General features: G+C 35.6%; 1 protein-coding gene across 4 annotated transcripts in view; it reads left to right on the plus strand.

The window, feature by feature from the left end:
* The window catches only part of LOC131071435 (cell division control protein 48 homolog C), a 352,754-nt gene extending 347,264 nt beyond the window's left edge, over positions 1–5,490 (plus strand). For 3 of the 4 annotated variants that reach the window (XM_058007265.2, XM_058007266.2, XM_058007264.2), the window contains 2 exons: positions 4,730–4,790; positions 4,919–5,490. In XM_058007265.2, coding sequence (XP_057863248.2) covers positions 4,730–4,790; positions 4,919–5,101 — 244 coding nt within the window. In that variant the 3' untranslated portion in view covers positions 5,102–5,490. Of the gene's footprint in view, positions 1–4,729; positions 4,791–4,918 lie in introns of those variants that run through there. The other variant, XR_009112514.2, reaches the window with a different exon arrangement.
* Positions 5,491–12,642: the final 7,152 nt, after the last annotated feature.

Below are 12,642 nucleotides of genomic sequence, written 5' to 3' on the forward strand. Positions count from 1 at the left end.
GATGCTTGCGAATAGGATGTTGGATGCGGTACCTGCCAGTGAACTGGCAAACCTGTGGAGATGCATCATGCGGGAGGAGATTTCCAAAGTACTGAAGGAAGCACACAAGGGTTTGGCTAGCGGCCACATGGGATCGAATGCCATAGCACACAAAGCCCCACTGGCAGAACTATGGTGACTAGCATTGCACACAAATGCTTGCGAATAGGATGTTGGATGCGGTACCTACCAGTGAACTAGCAAACCTCTGAAGAGAGACTTCATGCCACTGTTCCCTTTGCAACCCTAGGAACTCTTTGAGAGGTGTGGTATGGATTTCATTGGACCATTGAAGGTGAGTCAGACACAAATGTAGATACATTGTGGTAGCAATGGAATACCTTACCATTGTGAAATTTCTAGATAAGATTTTTTATTTAGAGTACATTGGCATGTGATGTTAACATAAGTGTTACAAGCTTCAGAGGTAAAGGTCAGATCACTAGAGTGAGGTAGAGGAGAAAAAAGGACATATGATGATGAGGATAGTGGAGAAAGAAAACAAAAAGATGGTGGCTAAGGAGGAAAGGGGACATGTACAAAAAATGAAAATTGGAAAAATAAAGGTGAAAAATTATTTTGGAGCAACAAAAAAAGGGCAAGTATAATTGGAATTCAATTTCACAAATTTAAAATGAGGAAAATGGGGCAAATTAATAGATGTTAAAATATACAGAAGAACACTCAAGGAAAAACTGCAAATGTTATTTTATGCCAAATAGATTGTGTAGAAAGAGAAACAAAATCCAAACTTCAATTATAAGACAAAAATAAATATTCAGTGTTGTGTAGTTACTCTCAAACTCTAAGTATCTATTTTAAGTCTAGAGTACATATTAACATAGACTCGTCACTCATAAGTCATTTATAAAACAAAATTGGAGAAAAAACTGGAACAATCTTGGTTTGCATGGAAGAATCTCCTCAGAACCCTATTACAGTCCTTGAAAATGAAGATAAGAAAACAGGCTTCAAAATTGTACATATGTACAACAATTAATTTATCTAGATTGGTATTTCATTGCTCGACTTTGTTATTTAAGTTTCACTTTCATTAAGATTATGGTATGTGATTATGTTTAATGTTTACTTGTATATTTCATGCTCATTTATTGATCAACTACATCTGATTTTTCTTTTTGATATAGAGCCTTCTAAGAATTGAAGACCTAGTATGCACAGATCTAGATTCTTTTGTGATTCTCAAATTCAACATATTCATTTGGACAGGCCAAGTATCTATAGTTCTGAGGGATTGGAGCATCCTATTAAAGCAATTTGAAGTAACCAGAGGGATAGAGTCATTATTTTCATTTGGACAGGCCTAGATGCCTATGGGGTCAAGGCATCCATTATATTGATTTAAAATTCTCAGTGCCCTACTGGGTTGGCACCTACCATTCTTGTTAGGTGGAGTAAACGCCATTTTAATCTTGGTGTAAGGTTGAATCTAATGGGTAAGAAGGGTGAATCCCCACAATAGTGGCCCTACACTCCAACCCCAGCACGTTAAATAGGATAGAAAACATAATATAATTCTACGTTTTATTACATTTATTTTGATAGTCCTAGATTCCCATAGGATTAAAAAATTATGCTGAAGGCATCCTGATAAATTTGTTTTGTTAGACCTAGAGCTCTACCAAGCCAACGCATCCCTCTTTATTTTCTCTAGCAATTTATCTAGGAATTTATCTAGGAATTTATCTAGGAATTTATTGAAACATTAGAAGTGGTAAGTTGGTTGGATTCATATTGTGATGAGATTTGCTTCCCCAAAAATGAATGGCAATGAAAATTAGGAATGCTTGTCTACAGATGGGTCGGTGTTGATGAAGAAAACCCATGGCCTGTGTTGAAAAGCGTCACATTTTTCAATTACATGCATTTTAAGTGCCTTTTTTTTCAATTCCGTGTGTCTTTCCCTTGGTTTGACCAGATTATTTTTAAAAAAACAGCATGACATTAGTCACGGATATGTTTAAAATGTAAGTACTTGCATGGTTTTCATGTGTTCTATTCATATGTTCAAGCCTCAATTGGGAATTTGATGTCTTTTGCAATATGGTTTCTTCTTAATGTCGTGTTTCAAGGAGTGTCAATGGGGAGTTTTTTTCTAGAAACTAGTGCAGAGGCATCTACATCAAGGTCTGGGATGGGCCTGTAAGAATCCTCTCAAAATTTTCACCAAGTTTTTGCACTTTTCCCAATAAGGTTTAATGTCAAAGGGTTTGTATGCATTCTACTTTATAAATTTCTGATATGCTAGGTTGTACAGTACTTGATTCTTGTTGAAAATTGATACAAGATTTACACAGATGTTCAAGACTGAATAAGCATCATTAAGTAAAACATCCGCAACCAAAATATACGATTTACAAGGACCATATTTCATGCCTTAAACCGCTGCAATGTACAGAATTATCAGATATAAAATAAGTAATACTCTGACCTCTTAAGTGAGCAATATGCTCATCATCATGAAGGTATTACAATACAGTAAACAGCAGTTTTGACAGTGAGTGTGCAGCAATGCCTGCGCTTGAGGAACCTCCAAATGTTCAGGCTAAGGACACCAGATCACATCACACTTAAGCACCAAACACCAATCTAGGCAAGAGTTCAACCCAACAACTCAACATTTTTCCTTGAGAGCGAGTGTAATCAGGTTTGAATCTTCCAAACATCCACAAAGTGCCTTATTAAATCCACGTGCATCCTTTATATCATTTGCTCAGCATTGATGGATAATAGCAGCCCAATACCAGCATTTAATTGTCCAAAAACAATGAGAACTCCTGTTCCCAGTTGCAACTATTGCTTATTTTATCATGGCGACTATATTTTTGGTTGTGGAGTCCAAACAGCCAGTTGACCCCAAATATTACTAAAGACAATATCCATTTCAACCAAGGTTATTGATCCCCACTATGCTGGAATATGGCATCCAGAAAGGAATATCAATACTCAGCAATACTCTTCCAATAAAGTGAGAATCTTCGACCACAATAATCTTCTATATGCAAGTTCTGAAATTTGTCTTGATACAAGACTTAACAAATTTTGGCAATTTCCAAATTGTTAAATCTCAATGTTAAACTTGAGTGACTCCATGGTCCATTAATAACCATCGAGGATAGATATTACACTACCAAAACTGATTGCCCTTAGGGATTTTGTCCTAGGGTTTCTGCTGCACAAAAAGCTCTTCAAATTCCAAAAAAGAGAAAATAAACCAAGCATAAAAAAATGAGCTTCAAAATGTGCTTTTATAATAACTCGAGGAACTTTCCCAAAGGCCAATTTTAAATTCCTACTATTTAATATTTCATTAAGCTCAATCATAAAGTGACCCTTTTAATATTTCTTTTAATTTTCACTTTAATCACTTCAATAAATTAATTAAAATAAGTTATCTCTAAATGTTACTTTATTGGACAACTTAAAATTAATTAATTTAATTTATTCCCCTACTTTCTGACATTAGCATGCAGAAATAAAAATAAGCTAAGTGGTCGCCTCCGACTACTCCTTGGAAGGGGACATTAGAGGGCCAATAGGCACTAGCTCCAGTGCTTTTGCATCATTGTGATGGCCTTTGATGGGCCCTATTGACTTCTCTTTGTGCATTTCAGGCCCTTCAAGCCATTTCTTGACTTGACTTTGTGATTGTGGAGCATTGGTGTTAAAATGGAGTGAATTCCTTTTATCTAATGATTGAATATTTTCTGTTTTTGATGCAGTGGGTATCAACTCTTCTCCTGCCAGCCTTTCTGTAGACTAATTTTGTTTGTTTATTTTGGAATGTCTAAGAGGAACATGGTACAATTGAACACTCAGTTAGTGTCGATCTCTCTCTGAACTAGATTTGTGTTACTTTTATAATTTTACTAGATGGGCAGTGGAGAAATGGTATGCTTCAATGCATCCAAATCCCAAATTGTCTCTCTATTTACATGGATGTAGGTACAAGTTTTTGCTTCATCTAAGTCGATTGTAAAGTGTTATTTTCTAAATGATTGGAAAGTATAACAATGAGGCTCAGCTATATCCATCGCCATAGCTTGTTTGGTAAGGAGTTTCTAAATTCTTTGCCTATTTGTACAGCTATATTTATTCTAGGTGAAGATAAGTAGGAACTGATATGTTTGCTGTTGATATTAAATATAATGAATGTAGACATCTGAAAAATTTCAGAGTCCAATTTTATGAGATGTGTAAAAGCTCTAAAATTCAAGTAGAACAATAATATTAAACTATCAATCTCAAAATGGTATTTTATCTGAAAGTGTCCTGAACCTCCAAGATCTCTCAACTTTCTGCATTTCTCAAAACCGAGACTTACAACTTTCAAGCTGATTATAGATAGATAACAAAGAATGACTGCATGGTTAATTCTTTGAGTATGCATCAGATGAGATTGTTCCTAAGCATTTATTGTGACTTGATCAATTCATTTGTTGGTGATATGTTTTTACAGTACAGTACTGCTCTTTGTTGGTTATGATAAATATGTTTTTATTACATGGAAAACTTACAATACAAAGAAAACGTTTGGTTGCTTGAATTTGTTTTATAGTTTTTCATTGATTTATATTTTGCTGTAAATATTTTAGTGATCACGTGGATTTAGTTATTAGTAATTGTCTAATTATCATGTCTGGATTATTCTGTCATGGATTCTTGACAGTATGTCAGGTCGTGACTTGAGAGATGTCTGTCAACAAGCGGAGAGGTACTGGGCCTCAAAGGTATCTGATGCTTAATATGGAAGAAAATGATGAAGATTTAATTTTAAGAGAGCATTGCATTCACATAAAATAGATCATCTGTGAGAATCTATCAGTCAACTGACTCTGCATTTTGGTTTGATTTGCAGCTTATCAGAGGCCAAATAGGTGAGCAATCAACAGATGGACTTCCACCAATTCAAGAATATCTGGTATGCGCAGAGAAAAGACAGCGGACACTGTTGAAATGGCATGATGAGGATTTGACTCTCATGGGAGATGACCAGCATGCCATTTCTCGTACGAAGAAATGGTCATCTGTGATGGCCTAGAGAGTCCATTTAGTAGTCACAGAGAGATGACTACACAGCCAATGGAGGCATTCATAGGAAGTTAAAAGCATCTTTGAACAAGAAACCTTTTTTGGGCACATACATATTAGGTAGCTGTATAATAAATTTTCAAATTTTCATTTGAAAATAGTGCAAATTATTTCCATGTGTAGCATTAACTATCCTAGTTCTTGAGGACACATATGGCACAGTACTAGTTATCAATGGTTTTGAAAGACAGACTTACTGAAGATCTCAATGCTGTATATTTATTGAGGATCCTGTATAAAAGGGATACCCTATGACATGTCATGGCCTTTTGAAAATCACAGTTGGATCCATCTATAAATTCCCCGTGGAAATAAAAAATTCTTTTACAGTTTTGTGTATTCAAGTTTACCCAAAGATTTTTTTTTACCAATAAAAATATTGCCATTGTCCCTTTTGGTCTAAAGTGTAACTCCTGTGATTGGTTTCTCTATGTTGCTTCATTTTCTTTCTGATTATACTTTTTCATTTTTATCAGTAGCTGTACTTCAAAATAGTTCACTTGTATAGAGTTGTATGCCTTCTTGAATTTATACCTCGGAGTGGATATCCTCTCTCCTGCCTCTTTCTTGTGAATCTATTTCATGGTTTTCATAAGTTTAACAATTGAACAAGGGAGGGAAGAGAATAGTTGCAAAACTCGTAGGTCCAAATTTTTGATAAACTCCACATTTTTTTCTCATTTTAAAATACAGAGATTTTTAAAAATATTCTTATAAAACACATATTACCAAATTTGTTTTATATTACTGAATTTGTAGAATATGTTATTGATTTCCATTATATATAAATCAAAATTAGAGTTTAATACATGTCATAGACCCCAATGAGGTTTGAGGAGCAACATCGGGGATTTGGAGGCAACAAATCTTCATGATGCACACCACTTTCATATTTTTTTCACTCAGGAGCGAAATTAGGTGTTTGGCACATTTTTGTTTATTAAATGTTTTGAAAATGGCACTCTGATGGAAGTGAATATGCTCCTTGCAGAATTTTTTAGATGCCCAATATTTGGAGAAAGTGGAACTATGAAAAAGGTTAAGAAAAAAAAACCTATTACAGTTGCACACCATCGTGTCCTGAGTTGTGTTTGCTTTTCATCTCCAGAAAACGGATGAAAACCCTTAAAAAAAATTTGTGATTGGCATAAAGTTGGATTTATATCAAATCTGGGCAAGTTTTTTATGGGTTTTGCTAAAAAAAGGCACATATTTTTGCAATTTTTTCATGAAAAATCACCAAACGTTTTTGGAAAACTTGGTGATTAGTTTTTTGGCGAGCAACTCAATGAGTTCTTCATCTATGGGAAGAGAATCTTCTTAACCTTGACATTAATCCTGAGCACAACCTTCACCATATCAAACTTATTAAATCATTGCACAGGCTTTTCCCTCTATTCACCTATCATAGGAGGGGTATTCATTTGAACTGACACATGGAGGTTTGTATTTCCAGGATCCAAGGCTGCTTGTGTAATTAGACAATTCCATCATCACAGCAACAGTTAATGAAGCACACCCAAAATGAGTCAACAGTTGACTTCCTCAACCGCACCAGCTCAATCTTATATGGTAACTACTAACAAGCATTAATGTGGCAAGAGTAATGCAACTGTCTGCTACTTCAACACGAGTAACTTTGCTATTGATTGCTACACCAAAAAGTCATATCTACCTCCTAGTATTGTAACTGTCTGTTTTCTCTCTTTCCCCTAAAAGCCGCTAGGCTTAGCAACAAATATAGATGGATAGAAAGCATAGACGATACAAAAATAATACAGATACATTATAGCTGAAGTATTTGTTTCTTTCTACTAGAGTCTTTAATTATTGCTAACATTTTGTAAAACACTTTCATATTCAATAAAGATCATGCTACTTTATGCGGAGCCATTGTAGTTTTAGTTTGGGAGGATAAGCCTAAATTGCCAGTTTGGGTACAGGTACCGGAACCTGGTACGACAACATATATTTAACATCAAAATTATAAATTTAATGATAAGAAGTTGAACAGTGATACTCATAATTTACAATAAATTATGAAGTAGCAATGCTTAACCTTACTACCCTTAGGAAGATGAATACTAAGAGCATAACATATGAACCTTACTTCCCTTAGGAAGATGAATACTAAGAGCATAACATATGAATAGTTGAATCTTCCTTCCTTTGCTTGGTACAACTTTGCTTACCCTCCCATGTCCTAAACACATGCTTTTGTTAGGAAATAATGTTTTAAACCCACATACATTGAATCCATTTCCTACATAACCCATGAGAGAAAAACATGCATACAAGCTTATGGAATCACCATAATGCAAAGATGAAATAAACAAGCCGCAAGATAACGCAAGATATATCTTGGGAGAATCCTCATGAGGGAAAAACTCATCCTCCAAAAGCATCCATACTCCATTGTATTCATCAGTCATAAAGCAACATAGAGTCACAATGAATACCTTTGAATCATCAAGCCTTCCAATGTATTCTCATGTGTCCAAGCATGAATCTACACATCCCATGTCATGCTTGACAAATGCAAACCTCCAAAGGACTCAATACAATGATCGCCCAAAACCACCAGCCAACCTTAACCATTAAACATGTGATTGCTTTTATAGACCCAAGCTCATACAAAAACAACTAGTGGTAAAGTAAAACCATGTGCTTACCTACCCCTTGACCCCACATTTAATATTGGGTACTAAGTTTTCTCTTTTAAAATATCTTTTCTCAATATTAAATAAATACAATATAATAATCTCAATGTTACAATACAACTCATCAAGTGGCCTCAAGAATATTCTCAAAGAATCTCTATATGTTACATGTCCATGTGCAATATCAAATGAATAAATATTTCTTTACATGTCCATGGGAAACCACATAATAAATAAATATTACAATTACAACATTATTATGCAAGGTGTACAACACCTATTTTCTCAACACCTTTCCATCATCTTTTATAGATTTGTGGATTCTGGAATGTTCTCTTGGGCCCTATAAAACTTCTTGCATGTGTTGGTAGATGAAACATCTGTTCATTTCAATTTATGAGTTACACAGTTGGGGGACATTATCTTGGCAAAAATACTGTCCTGGATAGTATTGCCTTGGACACTTGCGTTTTTTGTTTTGTCTTTTGTCTAGATTTTGGATCCATTTTACACTTCATTTGTACATGTTCTATTACCATTTTCATTATCCATATAGGTCAGTTTTTTCTAAGCGTATTAGGGCTTACAATGCTATCATTATTTTTCAACTCATGAAGTATTCCTAAATTAGGTCTTGCTATCTTATCTACAATGCCTCATGGGAATTTCAATTCCTTATAGAATCTCTTGAACTTTTGTTACTACAACTTGACAATGTCAATAGTGAAGGAAGCACATACTTGGTAGAATAGGGCAAGTTTTTAAAATTTCTAGAGTTAGGAAGTACATGGTGGAAAACTAGAAGCAAGAATTTCAGTAGTATGTGAAAAGCTATGTGGATCTTTCATGGGACTCACAACAAACTCATGGCCCAGAGGGTACCTTAGGCGTACCTAGAACTTACTGGTATGCATTCCTGGGCTAAAACAACACTACCCTGTAACATTTAGTTTTCTTAATAAAAAGGGCCTACTCATGGTGGGAGATTAAATCAACATTTCTTATTTCTATATAATCCAAAGTGATGAGTGTTTGTAGTTATGCATTATCAAAGAGTTTGAAGTATTTGTTTCTTTTTGCATGACTTTTTAATTGTTGCAGAATTTTTTGTAAAATGTTTTCATATTCACTAAAGATCATGCTACTTTGAGCTTTAGCCATTATAGGGGATTGCTTAGTTGTCCTCTTCGTTTATTTTCCATTTTTTTTTTGTTAACTTTGCACTATAGATTAAATCAGCACTTATTAATGTAATTTCAAGTGATCAGAGTGTTTGTAGTTAAGTGTGTGCCTTAAGATTTATTGTTGGTGTGCCTAGGAAATTCAGAAACATTATGAATTTTCAATTAGTTTCGGGTATCATGTGACTCTCTCTCAAAGAATTAGTGATTCTTTATTCTCATTTATCATTTTTTCGCTAAGTCTTACTCCCTAATATAGGTTGCAATCATTTTAGATACTTGATCTAAAAAACCTATAGCTCTAGTGCTTAAACTTTATTTGATGTTGTCATAAGTTTGTCTCAAGTTTGACAAGGGCATAATTTTACCCTACATTTTTGGCATTGTTTCTAGGGGATGGGGGTATAACATTTGGACCAACACTAGTGGGGTGACAAGAAATAGAAGACATTAACTTGGTTTCAACTTTGGTTTGTGTTGTTTTAAAATAAGGTATTTTAATGGACAAGTCAAAGGAGAGAAATAGGGCATCTCTTCCAAACATGTAGATGCTAAAATTACTATAAATACAATAAGGAGTAACTTATAGGGGATCAACCTAGCAATGCATGAAGGCTTGATGGTGATTTTGTATAATCACATCAAGAACACGACCATCCAAAAGAATATTGCAGAGATTTCTGACTCGGATGAAGATTTTGACGAGTTGAAAGAGGAAGAAGGGGACGGCTATGATACGGAAGCAGAGACTGAAGATGACCCCCAAATGGCCGAAACAAGCAGATGAAAGAAAAAATCGGAATAGGGGAGACAAAACAGAGGGTTTGCTAAAAATAAACAAAGAGGGGAGGATGATAGTTGGAATGAGGAGGAAGGGACTGACAATGACACAGACACCGGAAGCGAGGAGGCTCAAACCCAGGTGAGCCTAAAATAGAAAAAGAAGAATTCAAAAGGCGGGGAGGTGGAAGAAAGGTCGCCTCTCAGGTCTGATTTGAAGCAAAAGAGCAACATGGAGGAGGACATGACAACAAAAGATGATCAAAACACTGAGTACAAAGAGGTTAGTCTGGAGGCCAATCTTAATACCATGGATGTCAAGAACCAAGAAGAGCATCAAGTGGACATAGGCCTTTGCATAAATAACAGGATAGAGAACTTCAAACAAGCGCTCAACTAATTTCAAAAAGAAATCGAGGGCATAAAATTCAAGCAAGCCCAAGAAGCTGGGAAAATCGAAACCTTACAAGCCCTAGGTTCTGGAAAATTCAACTCCCTCCTAGAATGTCTTAGTGAGCTAACCAAGGTGATTGGCAATGCGAAGGAGATTATAAATGCCAACCGTGACAGTTTTACTTGCTTGGAAAACAAAGAAGATGCTACTAATCACAGATTGGATGGTATTGAGAACACACTTTAAAAAATTGGGGAGCAGAGCCATAGGATCCTGAAGGCTGCTTTCGCGAGCATGAAAACCCTCGTCCGCAAGCTGAAGAGCTACCAAGGGGAAAAGGCTACAGAGGGTATTATTGAGGTCAAAGACGACACCCTTAAGGATAAGGAAACGAGACTTGGAAGAAGAACCAGAGCCAGTACTAAAAGGATGCATAACCAGAGCAAAGAAATAGAGGACATCAAGCGGGCTGCAGAAACTATGGATTAGTTGGAGCTGGAAGCGGTGGAGATGCTTCAAAATTTGACCTAAGCTTGGGCTTTTGTCGGTCATTTTTGGTTTTTAGTCTGTTCCGATCTTTTACTTGCTGGCGTTTTGTACGCCAGCTGTCTTTTCTTTAGTTGTTGTCTTTTGTTTAGTTGTGCGTTAAAGCTTATCTTTTGATCTTCCTTATGTACTGGGTTTTAGGTACCCATCAAAACCTGTTTTCCCTTAATCAAAAACTTATAGGGGATCAAAAGAAAAATCATGAAACTCTACTAAAGCCATTGATAAATCTTATTGAGTTGAGGATTGGGAAGAGATCTTGAGAAGACCAAAGTTAGCTTTAAAAATTTCACCTATTTGTTTTCTGATGTTGGTATTGGATGAGTAGGAAACTAGTATGGATAATGAAGACTATGATGAAGAGCTTGATAGAACTCTTTCTATAAACCTATTGGAAGATCAAGTGCATATGAAAAATATTCTATCTTTGACATTGCCATATTTCTATGGGTTTGCTACTAAAGTTCCTTATATCTCCCTATTTGAGATCCATGTCATGTTGAAGCTATATTTTTTGGAGCAATGCACACGACAGAATTTGTTTCTCGCCACCTTAAGGATGCAATGACATGTTGGTTCATGGGGCTTGGTGAGAATACCATTCACATTAGTCAACAATAGAAGAGACTTAAAAGGAAATATTGGGAGGCAATGCAAGGCAAGGGATATTAGAGAATAAGTTTTTCCCACTGCTTGGAAGGAATTAAAGACACTTGGAATTTATATGGATTTTTTTTGTTTTAACTCTAAGCATTATAAACAAAACAAGCCAGACTTGTAAAATATTAAGATGATATTTCTTTGGGCCATTAGATATGATTGCGTGAAGATTGCTAATGCAATGGGAGTTGATGACAACTCTTAATTATCTTTTGAGGAGATTTGTGAGCTTTGCAAAAATTATTCTTGCTCTTTTTCTTCAAACATTCAAGCACATCAGAGAATTCCTTCTCAAACAACATGACGAAGGAGCAAAGTTCTAGAAGAGAACTTAACACTTTAATAGATTTCAATATCAATCTCTTGAATTATGTGGCTAATAGTCCAACACTCTATATGTATATAAAAGATGAGAATTCCTTGGAGTTAGCAGCAACCAAGAAGGAAAACTGAGAGGGGGGGTGAATCATTTTTCACCAGATTAATCAAATTAAGCACAATCTCAGATCTAAACAACTGCAACAAGAATAAAGATAAACACAATAGCACCAACACACAAAACACCAAGATTTTGACGTGGAAAACCCGATTAAGGGAAAAAACACAGTGGGAACCTACCCACAATAAGATGATACTCTGCAGTAATATGTGTAAATATTACAATGGGGAATGCACATGCATTCAGGCACACTGCCTAAAGCTCAATGCTCAAAATAAGATGACCTAGAAGGCTCCAACCCTCAGGGGAGGCTCACTACCTTACAATAAGATTCGAACTACAATCTGGATTACATGAATTGCAAATATAGCATCTCCTTATGCTTGATGACAATTTCGGTTAAGCACATTTGTCTGCCCTGCAACAATCTCTGCTCTATACACCACACTGAATGATAAATTCTCTTATGCACACATACATCACTCACTGATAATGCAGACACAACATTGATATGTAAATTACATGACTATACCATCTATATATATAATTCATCAACCTTGACTACAAGGTCGGCCAAACCCTCAACCCTCAATTACAAACTTACATCACTCGATACATATGTGAACCACCAGACCAATTTAATGATATACATGACATAACATGAACCTAAATAAAATCTCCAAATATGCATCACCACCAGAAATCTCGCCAAGATCAACCGCACCATGCTACAGTACCAAGAATACCGCATAACACAAAGAATATCATCGAATCAGCAAAATCACCAAGAATGCGCACAAAGATCAATGCGGACCACCAAGACAAATAGGA

The sequence above is a fragment of the Cryptomeria japonica genome, chromosome 6 (genome assembly GCF_030272615.1).
Source record: "Cryptomeria japonica chromosome 6, Sugi_1.0, whole genome shotgun sequence".
Classification (NCBI taxonomy): domain Eukaryota; kingdom Viridiplantae; phylum Streptophyta; class Pinopsida; order Cupressales; family Cupressaceae; genus Cryptomeria; species Cryptomeria japonica.